The 22,925-nt window shown below is 27.9% G+C and overlaps 3 protein-coding genes across 5 annotated transcripts in view; 1 reads left to right on the plus strand and 2 right to left on the minus strand.

The window, feature by feature from the left end:
• Positions 1–8,990, minus strand: part of LOC107452496 (rapamycin-insensitive companion of Tor) — a 57,125-nt gene extending 48,135 nt beyond the window's left edge. Inside the window, exons 1-4 of the mRNA XM_071178662.1 lie at positions 8,808–8,990; positions 7,210–7,257; positions 6,547–6,697; positions 3,664–3,983 (exon numbers count right to left, since the gene is read on the minus strand). Coding sequence (XP_071034763.1) covers positions 3,664–3,983; positions 6,547–6,697; positions 7,210–7,257; positions 8,808–8,865 — 577 coding nt within the window. The 5' untranslated portion in view covers positions 8,866–8,990. The remainder of the gene's footprint in view (positions 1–3,663; positions 3,984–6,546; positions 6,698–7,209; positions 7,258–8,807) is intronic.
• A 2,691-nt stretch (positions 8,991–11,681) lies between these two features.
• On the minus strand, positions 11,682–19,924 carry LOC107452897 (O-fucosyltransferase 2). Of its 2 annotated transcripts, none has more exons than XM_016069556.3 (8): positions 19,734–19,924; positions 19,207–19,469; positions 17,441–17,687; positions 16,765–16,831; positions 16,336–16,639; positions 14,755–14,878; positions 13,180–13,398; positions 11,682–11,905 (listed from the first exon to the last, which is right to left on the minus strand). In XM_016069556.3, exons 1-7 carry the CDS (start codon positions 19,871–19,873, stop codon positions 13,245–13,247), a joined length of 1,299 nt encoding a protein of 432 aa, XP_015925042.2. In that variant the 5' UTR covers positions 19,874–19,924; the 3' UTR covers positions 11,682–11,905; positions 13,180–13,244. The 2 variants fall into 2 exon arrangements, with proteins under 2 accessions (XP_015925042.2, XP_015925104.2); XM_016069618.3 differs by having other exon boundaries at positions 13,180–13,387; positions 19,734–19,915.
• Positions 19,925–20,037: 113 nt separating this feature from the next.
• Positions 20,038–22,925, plus strand: part of LOC107452400 (rough deal) — a 97,863-nt gene continuing 94,975 nt past the window's right edge. For both annotated transcript variants that reach the window (XM_043040514.2, XM_071178661.1), the window contains exons 1-2: positions 20,038–20,324; positions 22,254–22,377. In XM_043040514.2, the coding sequence (XP_042896448.1) occupies positions 20,220–20,324; positions 22,254–22,377 (229 nt within the window). In that variant the 5' untranslated portion in view covers positions 20,038–20,219. The remainder of the gene's footprint in view (positions 20,325–22,253; positions 22,378–22,925) is intronic.

The raw sequence follows: 22,925 nt of genomic DNA on the forward strand, positions 1-22,925 counted from the left end.
GTGTGCCTTGGTTGATTTGGTTAATCCATTCAAATTACTGAAACCAGTAAAATTCCAAACGTTTTTGGATTTGGAAAATAAAAGACAGGGCCAGCAAAAAAGTTTGGACAAACTTTCACTGCCACAGAGCCAAGTATGAGAATCATAATTAGAAACTGTAAAGTGTCTGGTATATTCTCTGCCTCTTTCTTTTATTTTAGACGATAAATTTTTGAGTGGTGGACAAGGTCTACCATTTTGGACAATATGCAGTTTATCCTCAAATCTTAAAGAACCGAAAGGTTTTTTCTGGAGTTCTTGTATAATATCTGATTCAGCCATGTTCGAATCTGTAAAATGGGCATCAATGGGGAACAAATTTCAGCTCATTCAAGGAAAACACTGAATTATCACATACGAATATTCAAAGATGATGTAAAAACTTACCAAAAAATAATCAAAACACCATCTCAATTAATAAAAATATCTATGACTCAACAAGACACAAAATTCGCTGAACAACAAACCCGCCAAGCAAGCAGAAATATCTATAAAAAAAAACATGTGCACATCGGAAGTAGGCTGTTCTAACTTACGATCTAACTCCCGCCCCGAAACTTTAAATATATTAACTAAACCATCTCAGTTAAAAAGTAGAATATGCAATATAATGAAAGAGAAAAATTAATCAAAAAGTCCTGCAAAATGAAAATAAAAACACTCTTTACAAAAAGAGAATTTTTAACTGAATAACATTTCATAACAACAGGGAAGTACAGCGGATAACGGAACAGCAACGTAATAGTTTAAAATCTAACCCCTTAACTTGAAGAGTGCAAGAGCTTTTTGGCTTCTGTCCAACAGAAGCGCAAAAATCTGCGATGAGTAGCGTACTTTTAGTTAGGGTAGAAAGATGCGAGGGGTGGGTGGGGACTGGGGATGAATGACTGAGGCAGGAAAAAAAAAACGTTATTTGGATGCGCTAAAGTTTGCGAATCGCACGAGGCTTCTCTTTGGTTTTTACACATTTTTGATCAGGATTTTTTTTGTTTTTTGGAAAAATCATTTTTTTTTAAATTATATTTCAACTCAACATACTCTATCTAATTCTCTGAAATATTGCTTGGTCATCGCCGCATCGTGCGATGACCGGACGCCACGCCACTTCCAGGGCTCTGTATTTTTCTATTAACTAAATTAAATCTCCCCAAAATTTCTTCCCAAAAAAATAATCAAAATTGCAGTATCGAGTTTCGCCATTTTATTGAATAAATTTCGTGCCTCTTTCCGAAAATCAACTTTCTCATCCTCATTTTCTCTGAAACTTTCGAAAATTTTCATAATGCCATCATAATTATTTTTCAAAGCTTTGACAGCATCATAGTGACAAGACCATCTAGTCTGTCTTAAACTTTTTAATGTAAATTTGAGTTTTGTTTCACGATTTAACAGTTCCCACCTATGGGTCGAAGTTGAAAAGAAAAAGTATATTTTTTGCACTACTCCAAAAGAGTTCACAATTTTGGTTGCAACCTTAACAGATTCTTCACCAAGTTAAGGGAATGAGCAGCTATTGGCACACAATCCGCGGATTTATTTCTTTGTTTTAGTAGTGCTTGTACACCATTGTAGTGACCCGCCATATTAGCAGCGTTGTCATAAGATTGTCCCCTACAATTATCCAGTAGTAGTCCATTTGTTTCTAAAACGTCTTGTAGAATATTAAATAAATGTAAGCCAGTATGATTACAAATTTTAATGAAGGATACACATCTTTCATACACTTTTCCCTGAAAATAGTATCGTAATACAATAGCAAGTTGATCATTGTGAGATAGATCTGGAGTAGAATCCACCACAATTGAATAATACTTTGTGTCGTCGTTATTTATTTGAGTTATAATTTGCTTAATTATATGTTGGCCCATAATCTCAATTATTTCCTCATATACTGTTTTTGATAAGTAGTACAATATTATCGATTTTGGTCGCAGTTCTCGTTGTTCAATGTGTTTACGAATGAATGGATCGAACTCTGCCAATAGCTCCAGAGCACCCATAAAATTACCATTATGTGGAGAGCCAAATACTTCCTCGGAACCTCTAAATGCTAAGTCCCTTATACTTAAAATTTGACCACTGCAATAACCTGTTTTAGGACATAGTGATAATATTCTGTTTCTTTTCTTAATTGTTTCTGAAGCTGCTTGTCTAAAACAGATCTATTTTCTTTTCATGTCAACCACACTAACATTGGTTTTTTATGTTCATTAGAATCTTCATGATTTTTTAAACAAGTTAGTAAACTAAACAAGTTTGTCACTTTGACGACGAGAACAGAAGTGCGAAAAAAAAAATTACATAGGCGTTAAGCGGCTCTTCGGGAAGTCCCCCGTAATAGACACGAAAAAATACACTGGCCAAGAACAAGCGATGGGGAATTTCCCGTTCCGTTCGATAGACGCGCACATACATGGGTTGATTGATCTCGGGGTTGTCAACCTTATAAGAGTTTTTTTTAATATTAGATATTTTTTTTAAATTCAAAATATCACCTATTGTTTTCAGTGGGGACTGGGGCCCTTTGTATCCACGGGGCCCTGGGCTGCAGCCCAAAAAGCCCTTAGGTAGATCCGCCCCTGCTCCTAGTTTAATTACTCCTTTTTTTCTGAAGTGTCTANATGTAATTTTGGAGACAGAAGAACAAGATGTTTCAAATTTACGCCACTCTAGTGAAAGAAAACTTCAAAATTTAGAAAAAGATCTGAATGATTTTATAACCTTTATGTATTATATTAATACTTGTACTTGGACTTAAAAAAACTGCGTTAATGTCAATTATTCCATCAGTTTCATAATTCCTTTCAATAACATGTTTTTCTCAAAATAAGTCCAATATTTATGAATCTTAGGTAAATATTTGCTCTAGATTTGCATCTTCACAATATAGCAAAAAGTTATATTGTCGATTTGTGACTACAAAGGTCATTACATTAATTATCGACTTAATAAAAAATATTAAGTATAAACATTAGGGAGAAACATATGGTTAAATAAGTAATGTCAATAATATTTATTTTGCTTTTCTCTTTCAAATTTCTTTTGTGTCAGTTTCAGCCCTTTATTTGTCAAATTAAATCAGACTTGAGCGTAAAAAAAATCTTATCTAGCCCTCCAGAATGATGAAGAAAGAATAAAAACACATATGATTTAATCCATCTTATTATCCAATGAGAGTTAATACGTTTCATAGATAGATTATCAAAAAAAAAAAAAAAAAAACATGCAGATAATAAGAAAGGGAGTGCAAATGATGAAAGGTGAAGCAATTTTAATGAGATAACAAATGATTTTTTAAGTTTAACAATAACAACTGCTTGAAAATAGAAAAAATCGATTAAAAAATACACATTAAGTATAATAATGAACTTTAGATATTATATCACTTTTTATGTCAGTTTTTTTTAACTGTTTAATTACTCCTTTTTTTTAAGCGTCTAAGAAACAAAAATGCAATACACAATTTTTTTTTCCTTCAAAAAAAGTTTTCAAAAAATAATTTACATGCACAAAATATAAGCTTTAAAAATGTAATTTATAAGGGGTATTCATATGTACATATCCGTAACATATTCATAAGTTGAGAAAACTTAATCTTACTAAGAAAAAGAAGCATAATATTACCAAGTTGTGACAAAGTTGCGAGGCAAGGCCTAAGCATGTCACGTTCTTGAGCACCTTCATTTACAACAGAAACCAAGCAATTAGAAAATGCTTGAGGGAAACACTGAGGATCAAGACTCAGAACTTTACGCATCAAGCGCAAAGCCTGAATTCGTTCAATTCTGTTATCAAGCAAGATGTCGAGAGAACGAGAAACAAGAAATTGTAGTTTAATCTGCAAGAATGCCTCAAGTGCTTTCACATTTTGCAAGAGATATCGACATGCTCTCAGTCCTGCAGCACGTACTTCACATGTTTCATGAAACAACGAGAGCCTTAAACTAGAACAGAAAGAAAAAATACACACAATTTAACTATGCAAGAAATGTTATCTGTTTAATTAAAAATTGTTTAAAATTAAAAATTTATTAAAGATAATTTAATTCAAAACAAATAATTTCATACAGATATTTCAAAAACTAGAGTCCATTGCTAGAGAATTCTATGGTATTGGTGATTTACACCTGGGAACATAAATTAAAAGTAGAAATTTTATAGTGATTTACATCACATAAATCACTATTTTAAAACAGATAGCAAAAATAAGTTGAAATAGTAAGGACATTTACAAAATTTTTGCTTTATTAGTATAATTTTTTTCATAAAACAAGACAAAAATATATATGCCTATATGACCCGATTGGCGATTGCTTCTTTTAACTATTTATAACTTTTGCTAAATAAATGAAAATACGACAGAGGTGCTGCTGGTTTTTCATTAGTGAATCAAATATTTAGAAAGTAAAAGGTTGTGCATAAGTAAATTTTGCGTGAAAATTACAAAGTATCACAATCCAAGTTATCAGTCAATTTTCAATTTCTGAGAAAAAAGTGAACCGGTGACCTTCCAAATTGTGCTACATCCGTCGGAACAACCAGTAATCAGAAGGAGAAATGTCCAGCGAATACAACGGGTGCGGTAAAATATCCCACTTGAGAATGTCCAAATAATTTTTTCCGACTTTTACGTTATCAGGCCGACCGTTATCATGCAGAAGAATAACTTTGTCATGTCTTTGCTTGCATTCTGGTCGTTTTTCTTGTAATGCACAGCTCAAACAAATCAATTGCAGCCTATGCCGACCGTAATGGAATTGCCAGGTTGTAGCAGTTCATATTATACAACACTATTCATCATACTTGAAACGTCGAAACCATTCCATACGTGATTTATCAGTTGGAGCATTGTCACCATAAACTTCAACTAGCATTCAATGCGCTTTAGTTGCACTTTTCTTCAAATTAAAGCAGAAACATAAAACCTCCCGCAAAAGCTGCTTATTTACCACAAAATTCGACATGTTCAACAAAGTAAAAAAACAGGGTTTTTGTATGAAACTCTGAGCGATATAAACTGAATATTATTGAGAGATGTCTAACCTCTCTGAAACCAGCTGTTACTATGAAACATTCATAACAGCCATAGCCATCTTTTAAAAACGGACTGAACTAATTTGTACTCCCAATAAATCATTTACTATGAAATGAACACAATGAAGTAAAATTTTTAAAACTCTGGTACTTGCAAGAATAACAGTACAGTATAACCTCAAAAATTTAGACTGCTTAGGGGTTTATAAAATCAAGATTTTAGATATTTTACTTAAGTAAAGAAAGAAACGAAAGTTATGGGCCTAAAATTATTTATTAAAAAAAAAATGCCCAATTCCATGGAAAACCCACGTGGTCTTATGCTCATTCTTTTGGCAGTTATTCTTATAATTTCTGCATGTTTGTGAAATCTTAATGGTTTAATATGTTATTACGTTCCCAGGAATATAGAGAAACATTGTTGAGTAATCACTATTTGTCTCATTTAAGTAATCACTATCTGATGATCTCAATTTAAAATAAATTCAGGTGACTTTTTATCTTCTTCTCAGCAGCTATTGTTATGAATTCCCATTTTGATTTTAAAATGCTGATATTTAATACATAATTAGGGTACATGAATTTCAAATGATGCAAGTAATTTCTTTTTTACGGGCACTATGTTCTTCAAGATTTCTCTGTATATCCATTGTCTTGTCAGCCATTTTTTCAGCAGCAATTGGTTCTAACTTTTCAAAANCATTCCTCCCTTCCCTGCCTTCAAGGTCACGGAGGAAATGACGTTTCTCTGGGTAAACGGGGGAAAAAAATTTTCCCCTTCCTTACATTTTTCTCTACTCAACTTCAAGGATGAGTACAATTTCCGCTTTTTTCTTTCTAGTTTAAAATGGCGGGAAAATCGAGCAAAATTTTTCCCGGTTTTCTGGTTTCCCGGTTATCTGGATACCGGATAAATGGTTCTCTACTGTATAATGATAATTAGATTGGGTACACAAATTCGATTTAGCCGACTTCATTTCAAATACACATGGTTTTGCTAATTACTTTTTCAGCGGTTATTGTTATGGATTTTGAGATCTTCAAATTCAATTTTTTTAATGTGATGTTATCAATACATACAAATTTCTGCATCCTCCCTTTAATTTAAAACTAATTTCTTTCCCATCACAAGCTGAAAGCAAAAATCACGGATTTCAGAGATTAGTAGATTTATACTGTTCTAATAAAAACTACTAAATAAAACTTCTAATAAAAACTTGTACCACTTTTCATTTTAGTTTTCACTATAAAAATTAATCCTTTGACTGAATTAAAAATATTTTTACGTTACATCATAAAAAAGTCAGAAATTGTAACAAGATGATAGGAAAAAAACACATTATATACATCAAATATAATAAATAGCTTCCAAAATAATTTAAAATGCAATACAGAGTAGTGTATAAAAGAAACAAAGTAGTTGCAAAAAAGCATTAATAATAATTAAATATATAGGGTTTAAATGAAACATACCAACAGAAAATATCTTTGTAAGAAAATCCAAAATCATCTGGCTCTTTTAAGCAAAATTTAACAAACCCATTTAAATAGCCTAATTTACGAGTAACAGTAACTTCTTGATTCACAACATTAAATAAAATTTCCCGCACCACTTCAATAGCATCTAAAAAAGTAATACAAAAATTATTAACAGGAAAATAAATTCTAAATCAAAATATTTTAAAAAATAAATTGATTAGTTGGGATAAAAACTACAAACAGAATTTTTTTTAATTAAGTGCAAATGGTTAATCAGTCATTTTCTTATTACTATAATGCTACAGATCATTCATTATTACAAATACAGTATTCATTTATTTGTTATTACAATAATCATACAATAACATTTTCAATTAATTACATAGCAGATTTTATGCAGATAAAAATTTTTAAGGTTTCATAAATTAAGGTAAAAAAAGTGCTCTGAATTCTTATCGCCTCCTCTTTGGTTTATCCAAAAACACAATAATTATAAATTTTGAAAGTAAATAATAAATAAAAACATTTTTTTGCAGAATGAAAACCATAATCTGATGAACAAAAAGTTAAAAACAAACTTCTTCCAATAATATAATTTTAAATAAACAAAAAATCATTAGAAACAATAAATAATTGAGCAGATCAAAAAATGCAAACCTTTATTAAGATCTAAGTATATATTATCTTCTTCACTATCTCTTCTTCCTAATCAAAAAAAAAAAAAATAATAATAATGTATAAATTTTTTTTTACAGTTGATAGAAGTATAGCAATTTCCAGTATATAGGATACAGAGATATTTGTAGTTTATGAGCCCTACACTGTGATATAATTTTTTCACGAGTCTCGTGGAAGAATTGGACCCTTGGCATTGTAAAATAAATCACTACTTTCTGAAATGATGGCAATTTTTAACTCAGTTTTCCATATGAACTTAAGAGTTTTCAATTAGTATATCATTAAATGCGAATTTGGAATACTTATTTTATACTTATTTAAATACTTATTTTCAGACAAGCAATTTGAAATTAAAATGATGAACAAATAAAAAATTTATCCAAAATTTGGGAATTTTACATATTTTGAAATTGATTAGAGCTCAAATTTCTCATGATAATAATACTATTATTTCAGGCATTACTGTCATGTTATTGCAAAATGATGTGTCCAATTTGATAAATAAATTTAAATGTTTACTATACAAATCAAAAAAATGCTCAATTAGACAACTTGTATAGACCAGATACTGGTTTTAACGGCCCTGAAACTAACCTCCTTGCAAGATCTGCTGCAAAATATGAAAAGGAAAATTTTCATATTTTGAAAGCTTTTTAAAAAAAGTGTTCATAAAAAGGAGATAGACTTTAAACATAGTAAAACATTAAACATAGTAAATATTTATTCAAGGGGGCCAGTCTCTGGACACAACCAATTTCATTTAAGATTTCAGTAGCAAAATTCTAAAAATTATACTGATTTTTACAATAAAGTAACACAATTTTAATGAGAATTTAAAAATTTACACACATGTAAATGAAATTTTAATAGATATGATATTTTTTAAATCAATATTATTAATTAGAATTATTTACTCTAGTATCAATATACTTATTCCTACCAACCCAACTAGAAATGCCAAGGTGTATTTGCGAGTTTTTTTTAAATAAAATGTGATAATTGAAAATAAAATAAAATGTGACAAGTAAATACAACAATGTTAACGTTAGTTTATAAATAAATATTTCAAAAAGAAATCATTTCTCTCAATAAATTCACGAAACTAAATAAAAGATTTCACCGTAAAGAAGAAAAATATATTTTTATACATTCTTAAATTTTATTTATTCAGAAAAGGCAAATTCTATTTGTAATATTGCCCCTGAGCAATTTTTCCTGCTCCCCATTGAGTACTGACTTGATCACCTATATTTAAGAAAACTTGTTATTAAGATTTTTTAGAAAATTTTTTTTCAATTGAAATAGATTTTATAGAATATTAGAAATTATTAAACACTCATGAAATAGTTCACAGCCATAAAAACCGATCAGATAAAGCAAATATATAAAAAGATCAATTGTAATAACATAACATAATAACACACAATATATAACAATGATGGATATATATTTTTTGTTGAATGTTTATCAATACAGAACTTTTAATAGTAAAATGTTACCAAACAGGTAATGAACGATGATGCCTTCCCCCACAGAAAAAGTTAAAATAAATTTTGATATTATTGAAATACACTAACTTCTGAGATATTTTCCACCCAGTTTATTTGTTTGCCGAAAACTATGTCTATTAGCCATCACTTAAACAGGTAAAAATTCCATATTCAAAGAAAAGATCAACACACATTTCACTTATTATTTACAATCCCATTTAAGTGAAAGAGATAGGTTGGAAAATGGAATTTGTATTCCAGTTGAATTCGTTCTTTACAGACAGGCAAAAAAACTTAAAAACGTTCAGACTATGTTAGGAAAAGTTAAACTTTTTCATCGTATTGAGAATAAAATAAATAAAACTTTATATTTACGAACTAAAGTAAGTTAAGAATGAAGTTGAAGTACAGGGAAAAAATAATTGTCTCTGTCTCAATGCTTGTAACCTCTTAAGAAGTTAGGAAAATAAGGATCATTCTCACTGGATGTGGTTTACACACCTCCGATCGCCGTCGAGAAAATGAGATATGTCAAAAGGCATTCGCATGCAAGAGTCTTTTCTTGATGGAAGCAAAAAATTTTTGAAAAAAGTGAATTTTTTAAAACTGGTTTCATGTTAAAATATGTGCGTCAAATTTTCTGAAAATGCCCATATCTGTCCAAAAGTGCCCAATGCATGTCTTTAAATGAGATTTGTTTTTACCAAAACATATTTCCACTGTCCATATTAAAGAGGCAAAGAGCGGACACTTTATGAATATTTTAAAAATTTTTGAAAAGAGCAATTCTTTTAAAACTCTTTTCATATTAAAATATTACCGTTAAATTTTCTGAAAATGCCCATATCTGCCCAAAAGTTCTCAAAGAAAGTCTTAACACGAGATTTGTTTTTACCAAAATATGATATTTCCACTGTCCATATAAGCAATAGAGTGGACACTTTGTGAATTTTTTAGAATCTTTTGAAAAGAGCGAATTCTCTTAAAACTGGTTTCATGTTAAAGTATGCGCGTCTCATTTTCTGACAATGCCCATATCTGTCCAAAAGTGCCCAAAGTATATCTTTACCTGAGATTGGTTTTCATCAAATCATATTTCTCCTGTCCATATTAAAGAGACAATAAAGAGAACACATTGTGATTTTTTTTAAAAGAGCGATTCTCTTCATCGGTCTTTCTTCTCGTTTCATAAGACACGGTTCCCAGCAGATCACCGAAGTCAAGCATCGCTGGTTGCGGTGAGTGTGCGGGTGGGTGACCACTTGGATCAGTCTGCGTAGGGACCGAGGGTGTGCGGTATTGGTCCTCGTTAAACTGTTCTACCGTAAAGTGCTCGACTTCGCGTGCAGGTCGTCGGGCTACCGAAGCGGGGGTGCCATCCCCTCTGCAGAGGATCAAAATTGTGATGGCATGTCTTCGGATCATCCTCAGGGATGTTTCCCAGACCGTCGCCAATAGCCCATTGTGCAGCTCTAGTGCGACGTAAATGAACAACAACAACAACTTCTCGTTTCATATGAAAATGTGTTCGTCAAATTTTCTGAAAATGCCCATATCTGTCCAAGAGTGCTCAAAGAAAGTCTTAATATGAAATTTTTTTTTAAACCAAAATATGATATTTCCACAGTTTATATTAACGAAGCAATATAGTGCGGACACTTAGTGAATTTTTTAAAAAGAGTGAATTCTCTTAAAACTCGTTTCATGTGAAAGCATGTGCGTCAAATTTTCTGAAAATGCCCATATCTGTCCAAAAGTGCCCTAAGTATGCCTTTACATGAGATTTGTTTTCATCAAATTTTATTTCCACTCTCCATATTAAAGAAGCAATGAGCGGACACTTTGTGAATTTTTTAAAATTTTTCGAAAAGAGCGATTCTTTTAAAACTCGTTTCATGTTAAAATATTACCGTCAAATTTTCTGAAAATGCCCATATCTGTCCAAAAGTGCTCAAAAAAAGTCTTAACATGAGATTTGTTTTGACCAAAATATGATATTTCCACTGTTAATATTAAAGAAGCAATAGAGTGGCAATGAAATAAAAAAAGAAAACATGCCTATAATAGTTTGACTGTACAATTTTTGTAGAAATAAAGATGAATACAAAGATAAAATTTTGTAAGCAATATTTTACTCCATATTCTATAGTTGTGCACTTCTAATTAGTGTACAATATTTTGATATTTCTTTTATTTATGTAATCAAAAGGTAAAAATATTTTGGTTACTAAAATTTTTGAGCTTAAACAAATTTATTTTGCTGCTAAAGTTTTTCACTAAAACAACGCATGGAAGGAAGTTAGGGTTTTATTTTAAAATTATCAAACATTATTTTTGAACAATTAAGTATATGATTAAAAAACACTAAAACTCTCTCTTTTCTCACTAGAGCTTATTCTACTCAGAAAAACCAATTACCACCTGTGTGGTATCAGAACTGTAGTGATTCTGCAACACAATATTCTACAGTTCGACTTAGTCTGTGATCTCAACTCAGTCAGACAGTAAATTATTATTGCAAAAATTCAGCTTAATTTGAAGAAGCAATTATGTTGTACTAGTTTCAGCTGCCAGAACATGCTGTATGCATACAAACTTTGACAGATGATGAAACGGATATAAAAACATGAAAAAAGGAAGAGCGGAAATAATGTAAATTTATTTTACTGAACGAAAAATAATTTTTTTTTCCATCCTTTAAATTGCAGAAGCCATCTCAGTTGTGCAGAAAATAAAAAGAAGTCTACTTTTAAATTCAAGTGATAGGAGAAAATAGTTTTAGAATTTTAAACAGGAAATTTTTGAACAGAATTGAGCAATAGACTGCTTAGGGTTATTATTCTCTTCCAATGTATCTTTTTAACACACATGAGTATTATAAAAAATCTGTCAATTAAATGACTTTAGCAGACAAAAGTTTACAAAGAATTTGTAGAATTACTCAAAAACATAAATAAGCAATTTTTTGTAAAAATAAATAAAGTTTTTATTCAACAATAACAAATATTTTACACTTAATTTATGCAACTTAATAGTTTTGAATAAGCCTGTAAAATCAATGAGATAGAAGTGATGAGGAAATTAAAGTTTCATGTCCAGTTATTTTCCATTTACTTGGATTGTAACAGCATTTACAATCAAATTTCTAATTCATCTTTAAAAGCAGGGAAATTTATTCTTGGCACCTAAATTATAAAAAAAACAACTTATAGGTAAAATGTAAATAAGTATTGCTATATAAAATAAGGAAAGAGAAAAGGAATGATAGATATTATTTTTTAAAGATCAAAAGCAAATATAAAAATAAAATAATGAGAAAAAAATCCAAGAATTAACTGATTTAATGGCAAGAACAAATTTATAATTTTTTTTATATTTAAATATACATTTAATAGCTTTAATATACATAAATAGCATAGATTTTTTAAATGGTTTAATCAGGAGAAGAGATTAACCAGATGAAAACAAAAATGGTAAATGCAAAAACAGTAAAAATAGAACTTTTAAAGCTCTGAAAAATTTTAAAAATAAAGAAATAAAAGATTCTAATGCTACATTACAAAAAGTTACATTCCACAGCTTTTTTGTAACATAGCTCTTTAATGTCAGAAAAAGTAAAGTAAAATAAAAGAGTTTATTGGATAAAAAAAATAATTTATCATAATAGTCAGAGACAAAATTGGGACACAGAAAACGAGAAAATAGCAAGTTTTGTAGTACAAAATAACAATAAACAAATAAACAATAAAAAATAGAGGTATAAAAAAACTAAGAAAGTAACATTGCGGAAAGTTGCATTATCTAATTTATATATATAATATTTGAAGAAAAAGAATGAAGGAGTTATTTTAATAATCTTAAGAAACCATTTGAATTCTTAAGGCTGTATAGATTTTAGCGAAATTGCCTCAACAGTACTTTAATACCAGTGTCACACAAAATAAATTTATTTAGTCAACTACTAAACAAGAAGTATAACTTTCTTTATCCTTCAGAATCAATGAGACAAAGTTGAAAAATGGATTTTCTGCAAATGCAGGAGTGAAGTTTGAAAATTTGTGTGTAGTACATACTGAGTTATGCCCAGAGTTTAGTGTACCTGGGCACAACATATTATAAATTATTGTAATTTTGAACAAACTAGTTTCACAACTGTGCAGATTTTTTTGTTAATTTATTTACTTAAATAATTCCAGCCACATGGAAAAAATATTCAAAAAGTGAATAAAAAACTTTAATAGAATAGATTAAATATTCATATTATTTTATTAAATCAATATTATAGAAAATAATTGGTTGCACAATAAAAATTGAAATAAAAAATAATTTTAAATGTTGGTGTTTACATAAAATAATAATTAGTTTTAACTAAACATGTTGAATATCTTTCACATTAACTCAAAATTGATATATCATATTAGCAAAATAGAACAAACTTGTAAAGGGAAATAATTTATACCTTTTCAAAACTGTGGCAGTATAGACTGGTTAGATTTCTCCTTAAATTCAAAAACATAACATAGTTCAAAAAACAATAGTCCATTTTGATGGTTGAGAGCATGTCGTTTGATTATCCCCACACAAACGATTAAAAGTTGTATCAGCCGGGAAACCCATGATTTCTCTTTCTTCTTGAATACGGAAAGAAAATGTAGATTCATAGGTACCTATAAAGTACCTGCAATATTGAATGCTTTACAGAATTTAAACAATTTACACAAGCATATAAAATTATTTTCAAAAAGTTTTCTTTTAGGGAAAGATTAAGCTAAAAACAATTAAGATTTATATGTAAGTAAATAATTTCAGAATTTATAAACATTCAGTTTTTAAACAGAGAGCACGCCACTTTTTTGTGATTACTTGACATTTCTTTAATAGAAAATGTATATTATCTCATTAAAATTAAGTAAAATAACAGCAATTTTAAATCTCAGCCAAATAAGTTTATTAAAAATGTTATCTTACATTTTAATATACCTTATTTTAATATCAATACTACTTAAAAGAAAATAATTTCTTCTTTAAATAAAAGATTTGGACAAAAAAGATGTTAAACAATGACATGAAATTTAATGAACAATAATTTTTGAGGAGCTTGTGATTTTAAAATGTGATTAACAGACGTATAAAATATCAATTTCTTAACTTTATATAATGTATAATTTTAGGAGTCAAGCTAAGGTATAAAAAGGCTATTAAATAATATAAAAATTACTGTAAAGGAAACAAAGGGGGATATTAAAATTACCCTAAGCATAAGAAAAATTATTAAAAAGATTTCAATTTAGTAAAGAAATAGCTATTTAAATGTATTCTTAAGAAAAAAATTAAAAGCAAAAAAATAATATATAAATTGTAATTTGCTTAAACATTTGAATATTAATTATCCAAAAAATTAATAATTTTTTAAAACTAAAATACTGCAAAAAAAGAAGTAAATGAATACAAGGAAAACTGATATTTAACATAAATTTATGGTCACGCTTGTATTTACTTAAAGAAATATATTAGCAGAACAAAACAAGAATTTAAAAATTTTAAAGTGCCCTTTTCACTTGACTAAAGCACAACATAATGTTAGACAGTTTAAAGTTTACTAGCTTTGAATTGAGCTTTAAATTTACACAATACTATACATAGTCTTTCTTTAATACCACAGTACTTAATTTTTCAATCTCAAACATTGCAGGACATGCACCTATTGATAAAATTTTATTCAAATCGAAATTGTTATGATTGGAATTGGATAGAAATATGAAAAGCCTGAACAAAATATAACTTAAAATAAAATAAAATTAAAAAAGTATCAATCAGCATGAAAAATAATAGGACCCAATTAAATGTCCAAAAAAATTGAAAAGTGATAGTTAATTGGTACCAACGAAATGAAAAATCAAAATATTCAGTTAAAATAAAAATTAAATAATTTTAATTCACATTTTCATAATTTAATTCCTATTTTAAATGAATTGTTGGCTGAATATTTTAAAATTCTCATCAATAAAAAAAAGTGACAACTAATGTAATATACCTTGCATGAGCACATATCCATTGATCAATTATTGCAACTCCACCATCTAATATGTCCTGATGCAACTCTTTCGATGGCACAAATCGCTTTATTTCAGGAATAATCTTCTTTAACTCATCAAACTCTGGAAAGTCAAATTAAATCATTGTTAAATATTTGCACAGGGTTTCAAACATGCAGAAATATATTTTAATTTTTCCAGACAATTAATTTTTCTTAATTTTATAAATTTTTCTTAAATTTGTAAGTTCTGTCATACATTTTATTATTAACCTTTCAGTCCTATCTCATACACGAACATAAAAAAGATTATAAAGTATTTTACTCGTTATTGAAGATGAAAATGAAGAAGCATATTATACCAAAAGTCCAAGTCAGATAACAGTATAGAGATATAACAGATGACACAACAATGGTATTCGTTAGAGTATTGGGTAGCTTTAGTTAGAATAATCGGTAACACTGTAGAAAACACTAGAAGTCAGTTAGCATAAACGACTATGAGGAATTATTATTCCTTTAAAATATAAGTCAAATATTTATAATTTGTAATTGCTATTAATTAGAAATGAGGTTAACTTCACCAATAAATGTAAAATAAAAAATTAGCTTAAAAATATTCTTGAAATTTAAATTAAAATTTTATATCATTTTATCTACATAAATGCATTAATAAAACGAAAAAAAAATTAGTAAGCATTTATTACTCAACAAAAATTGATCAAAAAATTTTGTTTGGAATTACAATTTTCTTTGGTAATAAAAGAGCTGTAATCATTTGGACTTGGCCTCATATACGGAGAAAAGATTTACCAGATTAATAAAATTTCATGTTATGTAGCCACCATGACATAAAAAGAAAAATTACATAATGAACAAACCAAACTAGCAAATTTCTTTTATTTCCTTATTACTCAATTAAAATTAGCAGGCAATTTAGGATAACTGCCTTATGAATATTGAAGTTAATTCCTTTCATGTAAATTAGTCAAAAAAATTAATAACTACACTTTAAGTAACTACAGTTTGAAAGCATTAATTAAATAATATTTGTCCTTGAAATAAAGAAAAATTTAATTCAAGCTTCTTAACAAATTATAAAGGATTATGATTAATAATGTATGCTAAAATAAAGAGCTTTTAAGGCAGTAAACAGGTTAGCCAATAATTAATTACTTGACAATGGAAATGAATTTTTTTTCAAGAAACTTTATGCAATCTGACAAATTTTAATTTATACAAAAAAAGAAAAAAAAATCTTTAAAGTGTTTTAACAATAAATAAAGTTGCTTCAGTCATTTTTAACAAAATTGTCTTGATGTGAAGGAACTATTAATCCAACTTCACGTAAAATGNTTAAAAAAAAAAAAAAAAAAATCATAAAATAAACCTTTATGAGGAAATGGGGAAGGTTAATTAAAAAAAACTTTGCAGACAACTTTCATTAATTTCTTGAATATTTTATTCCTTTTGTTGAATATTTTAAAATTTAACTGCATGGGTGTCCAAATACTTATTGGTAGATAGTGTATTAACTAAATAATTTAACAATTCATAATTTTTATAAATCAGAATAGCTACCTGATTCCGTAGAATCTGTAGCAATAAAAACAAGTTTTAAATTTAAATCTTTCATTTTCTTCTTTATTTGTTTAGCAGCAAATTTAATACTAGGCACTTCCGTAGGTCTGGCCTTTACAAAGTCTCGTCTACGCAAATGGACAGAAATATAAGGTCCTCCAATGGCTTTACGGACAATCTGAGAATTCAACTCGCCAGGTTTTAAAATCGTTTTGCCTTCTTCATCACTAGAATTTAAATGAAGTTTTCTAAAATCATTTCCAATGGAGATGAGTTTTTGTGAGAATACCATACTCCTCCGAACCTAAAAAAAGTTAAAAATATTAAGCAAAATGGTAGACATTAGTGATTTAGCTTTATTAATAATTGAAATACATTGTTTTATTGTAACAGAGAAGTTAGCAAAACAGTTTTAAACAATAAGCATACCATCCAATATTCAGAATCACCAAAAGCATCATGTAAAATCACTTCAGCTCTGTCAATCATTATTGCACTAAAAAATAAAGAAAACTATATAAATAGCACAATTAAAAAGCACATTATCAAACAGATAAGGTGCAACTATAATCAAAAGAAAAAGTTTCAATAATCTTTTAATCATATGATATTTTGTTTAAATGTCATAAATAGTAGTGAAGAGAAGCTTAGTTTGTGAGTAAGAACAAACAATAAACTATTGGAAATGGGAACAACAAAGGATACATCATTTCCAAATAACTGGAGGAAAAAATAAATATTGTAGAATAATAAAATAAGAATTAAAAAAAAACAAACCAAAATGAAAAATGTTAGCCATTTTCAAAATATAAAAGAAGCACTTTTTATGAATAGACATACTCTTTCCTCTCCTGGATTGTTATCTAACTCTAAAAACAAATCAATTTTTTACTATATCTCCAGAACTAATTGCACAAACTATAGAATTTTATGACAACTATTTGTACAACTTAATTACTCAAAAATATTTCATAATTATTATGAATTAACTAGATTTTAATTAAAGAAAAAAATAACAATAAAATATAAGATTAAGTTTCAAAATAATCATTTAGCGCCCTCCCCGCCAAAAAAATTAATTATCAAGACATTATTAAATCTTTACCTGGCAGAAGAATGAAACAAAAATTTTTTTAAAGTTGAAGAATATCCTTGAATTGATAAACAATGAAAGTTCATTGCATAAATTTCATCAAATCCCCAAAACCAGCCATTGAAAACATTTTGAAACTTTCTGTATGGGGGAGGTTCAATGCATTCCCTAATATTTGCACGCTCTTCCCATGCACCATTTGTCCAACCTTCAGCATAGTGTTGCAAATAGTATAAATCATCAATAGCAGGTCCATGCTCTGAAATAAATGAGATTATGATTACAAAACAATTCTGACAGAACTAAAATTTTTGGCTACTATCTATTTTTTATTTTCAGTAAAATGTTCAGCATGTAACTGCAGTCCGAATTATAACGGTGGATTTATTTATTACAGAATTGTTCATAAAAGTTAGTTAAATAAAGTTGCAATATACAAAAAAGGAAAATGCATATTTCGTGCAATGTAGACTAAAGCTTTAGTCAATGCACAATTTTACAATAATTTTCAACTTTACATTTGAAAAAAAAGTTATTCTATTTGCCAAAATGATTAATTAATTTTTTTTTTTACAGTTTAGCTTGATTTTTGGTTGGCTACATTAAATCACAGGTGATTAATGAAATTTTTTATTTGTTTGTATTATAATAGTACATAGATTTCTAATTATGGAGGAGGACACATACTCACTGTCCTTTACCTCAATGACACCAAAATCCAACATACCTTTTTTTTTTCTTCAAGAGTCACAGTTTTATATTTAAAGTACATATTTGTATAACAAAAAAGTTTTTTTTTTAAAGATGTTTTTTTTCATCATATGTTATAATATATAAAAGATCATATGTTATAACATAAAATTAATGTTTTACATTAAGTCTTAAACTATTCATGCAATGTGCTAAGGTACTAGATTTTTGATGATGGTTTAATCATGGTAAACCATCAAAATTTTATGATAGACCTGCTTTATAAATACTAAAAGAGGCTTTTGTACAGTAGATCATTAGTATATTGATCGTAAAAGTAATTTTCGATTTTTGAAAAACATTTTAGGTTATAAGTTTTTTTAGGCATTCAACTTACATTAGTGAAAGACATTTCTTATTTGTAATATAAAAGTATTCAAGTCTGAGTTAAAGGTTGTTAAATTGTAGTCTTTCTTTCCACTTTCTTTCTGTTACTCTGTTTGTCAAAATGAAAAAAGTCTATTTTTCAAGTTCATATATTTTTAAATAAACTTTGTTTTTGTTTTCATGAAAGTTGATGTTAATTCCTATAACCTTGTTTGCGGCTGATTCAAAAGTCAAATTCAATATAGTATTTGTGACTATAAAATGAAAAATACATTATATAGAAGTGGGATTTGAATTAATTTTTTTAAAAATTGCTAAACAAAGTAATCATTATAGAATAAAATAAGCATAAAATATGAGATTATAGCTATTAATGAAACTTTTGAATACTAAGCCATTAAGAAAAATTTCCATGTAAAATTATATGAAATATATATTCCTGTGTTAAAAAAGTATTAATTTCAGTGACAACTGTATAGTGATAAGAAACTAAAAAAAATAAATAAAATAAAATAAAATATCTTAGCATACTAACTTATACCAGACAAATCAATACATATTTTTTTCCTAAAGTTTGGCTAGTTAAAAACTATGGCTAGTTGATGTGAACAAAAATATCTACAAAGTGTCTTTACTAAACTGTAAATAAATGCCAAAATATACACATAAAATTCAAAAATAAAGGAATAGACAAGTAATACCATTTAAAAATTCATGTAGCTCTATTACGGGCACATATTTTTTAAGACTAGTTAAATCAAAGAACATTGACCATTTGATTTGTGACTGAAAGTTAATATTTTTTGATTTCCAATGATATAGAGGGCCCCACGGTGGAAGAACCAAAATCCATTGATGCTCTGTAGTTGCCTCATTCAATTTTTTAACAAGAGTTGCAATTCTCATGTAAACATCTCTTCTCAAGTTGAAACCCTCACCTGGATTAACATCATATAATAGGAATCTAAAAAGAAAAAAAAAGTACTTTTCCTATGAAAGTTATAAATAATTGGATTTTGTATACATGTACATAATGCAATGGTATTTTTTTATTAAAAAAAAAAAAGACCAGGATACGGAAATTTCTCCCTGTAAGAACAATTAGTATCTTGATTTTGATAAAAATCAAACTATCTTAAGTTATTTTGACTAATCAGTCCTGCTATTTAGAACTGCCGATTAGAAGAAAATAATACCAGAGAAAGAAACTCTCAAAACTGTAATGTACCTTTTTGACTTATTCTTAATTGTGGAAAATTGTTTTTCGTAGCAATGGTTTTCGTCATTATTTTGAGTACAAGACTCTAACTGGCAAGTACTTAGGCGAGTAAATAAGATAATATAAAGAGTAATAGCGACGATGCGCATTATAAACAAAATCCTACTTTAAACTTCAAATTTTTAGAGAAAGCGAAAGGCAAAGAAAAATTACAGAAAATAGATATTTAGCTTTTAGCTTTGTCATTTGGAATTTCTGAGCTGAAGGCGACGAGTTTTTATTCGTTTCTTTTTTTTTTTCCAACTATAATTTTAAGAGCATGATTGGCAATAGATGCGATCCCGCTTAATTTTGACGTTTTGTTTGCTACTTTATGGTTTTTATTGGGCAATCGGACCAAATTTTGTAATGTTTTGGTTCAATGAATTTAGTTTTTAAAGGATATTCCTGATATGTTTTGCTTCGCATTTAGATTTTTCATTATACAGATAAATCATGCAAAATTTAACTGCTTTGTCTCCTAATTCAATAGAGATGAAGACAAAAATTGTTCAACCTTTTGATGTCAAAGCTGTTTCTTTTAAAACACCATCTTTTAAGGTTATTGTTAGTCATTAATTTTGAAAAATAAACTTTTTTTATTTTAGTTCATGTTTAAAACAATTTTATTTCTTCCAAAATTTATTATTTACTTGCATGTAGTTTTTCCTAGCAATGATTCCTCCAGACGTGAAAGTACCGATTTTTGGATCTAGGACTTTCAGATTTCTGGGTTATTTTTTTACTAAGAGCAAATTCCTATTATAAATAACAAAAGTACCTTTGCGAATTGGCCTCACAGTTGTATGTTATTCTATATATTTATAAAAAAAATGCCATAAAGTGGCCTATTTTTATTCTATATGGATAAAAAACAAAGAGTTTTGTCCTATGCTTTTCATGAATAAAAAGTTTTAATTTCGGCATTTTTAGAACTTACTTCAAATTCCGTTTTATTAATTATTATTTTTAAACTTTATCTATTTTTATTAAAGCTTTGCGTTTAAAACATAGGAGTTTGAATTGATTTCTTTGTTACAGTAAAGGCCTTAGTTGAAATAGCTAAAATTTCAATTTTCAAATGTGATTTTTTTTTTTAAAAATTTGCTACTTTTCCCCCCCATGGAAACCTAGGTTAAAATAACAGACTTTATGCCCAATATTTTACTTATTTTGATAAAACATTGAACCTCCATTGAAACGAACCCGTCTCTTTTCAATAAATAAATATATAATTTTCTCCTATTTATTACAAACATTTATATAAATTGCACAATGAATTAGTAGTTACTAGGATTACAAATACTAGGATNATTTTTAATCTTTATCTATTTTTATTAAAGCTTTGCGTTTAAAACATAGGAGTTTGAATTGATTTCTTTGTTACAGTAAGGGCCTTAGTTGAAATAGCTAAAATTTCAATTTTCAAATGTGATTTTTTTTTTATTTTTAAATTTGCTACTTTTCCCCCCTATGGAAACCTAGGTTAAAATAACAGACTTTATGCCCAATATTTTACTTATTTTGATAAAACCATGATCTTTTATCAATATCTGTTTATTTAGGTGATTAAAAAAACATTCAAAATAAGATAAAAATAAAATATATGTTACTCAGAATAAATTATGTAAGTTATTTTTTTGTACCAATATCTTGTCTTGTTTCGGTTGAATATTTATGGTATTAAATTAACCTTTTCTTGTTTTTAGTGAAAGTCTATTTTTTATGTGATATAAATCTATTAACAAAGCTTTTTTTTCTTCTTTTAAACTTGGGTATTGTTCAAAATATGATAGATTGAAATGATTTTTATTTGTAAATCAAATAGAGTTGAGCATAGTTATATAAAATTGTATACATTTATAATTCTTGAACTACAATAGCTTGATTTGTGGCCTGCCACATAAATTGTCCTATTCTTTTCATAAAAGAAATCTTATAATTTTCTTGTGGTTTCACTGCTAGGATATTTTAGCAACTGTGCATAATATACGCAAATGCCGTTCACAGAAATTTTTTGGTATTGCTGAAAAGAAAAAAAGGTTTAGATTGTTTTACTGAAGTCAGAAATTAATTAAATAGTTTGATATTATTTGAATATTTGTAAAAATAAAATAAAACTGTCTTATCAATTTCTTTTAACTACCATTATAATAATTTTATCTAATGTATAAATATATCTTGTATTGTTTAATGCTTTTTAAGCATTATTAAAATTTTTTAAAAACGTAAATCATTAATTTATATTTTACATTCTTTTTATTTTAGTGGAGGTGCATGGAAGCATTTAATGCTGTTAAAGCCTATGCTCTTAAAATTTATTTTGAATTACTGTTGTTGATTTTAAACCGTTCATTGTTTTTCTAATTATATAATAAATTTAGGAGGAGTGTGATTTTAGAAATGTTAACAAATAAATTAAGAAAAGTTGGCAAAATTTCATTTGGAACTTTGTTACTCTTTTTGCCTAAGTTATCAATTGTTTTTTAGATATGTGATAGTGAATCTGCAATACACACAGCTTCTTCTCTTTTGCATGTAGCTATTGCATCTGATAGAAAAGTGGTCTTGTACAATGAAGGTTCTTTAGACATATTTTGGGAAATAGATATTGGTAATATTTTTTTTTAATTAGAAATATTATTAACAGAGACATAAGTGATTTTTTTTAAAAATATTTTATCGTATATATTTTTTGTTGTTGAAATATTTCTGTTTTGACTGTTTATTAAAACTGCAATGGCTAAAATGACAAATGGTTTTAAACGTGAAGAAATTTCAAGTTATGCAGAGGTTTGTTTTCGAGAAGAGGCTTGCCTTTTAGAAGAGGTTTGCCAATTCTTCGAATTGGTCCCCTTATATGTTTTTGGTTTCTGGTGGTTTGCTGCCTGGGAGGAGTTGATAATTTTAGCACAAGTGCTGATATTAAAATTCTCTTTTTTCTTCTTTACCATTTTTTTAGTCAAATTATTGAATGAATATCAAGTATTAATTGTTTTAATCATAATAAATACTTATTACATTTTAAGAGCATGTATAATAAATTTATATATAATTATGTAATTAGTAATTGACTTGTTGCACAAAGGACAATAATTAATCGCTTTTGCGTTCATCTGCATCAAATCAGTTAAATATTATGTAAATAGTACACAGAGGGTA

This window comes from Parasteatoda tepidariorum, chromosome 3 (assembly GCF_043381705.1).
Source record: "Parasteatoda tepidariorum isolate YZ-2023 chromosome 3, CAS_Ptep_4.0, whole genome shotgun sequence".
Taxonomy (NCBI): Eukaryota; Metazoa; Arthropoda; class Arachnida; order Araneae; family Theridiidae; genus Parasteatoda; species Parasteatoda tepidariorum.

Bases quoted from the DNA above. Each gene is read 5' to 3' on its own strand.
- LOC107452897 (XM_016069556.3), bottom strand. From the start codon at position 19,873: ATGCGCATCGTCGCTATTACTCTTTATATTATCTTATTTACTCGCCTA. The intron at 16,832-17,440 runs GTAAAGATTTAA...TTTATTTTTTAG, and splicing joins TTGTTTCATTCTTCTGCCAG to TGCAATAATGATTGACAGAG. The intron at 16,640-16,764 runs GTATGCTTATTG...AACTTTTTTTAG, and splicing joins GTGATTCTGAATATTGGATG to GTTCGGAGGAGTATGGTATT.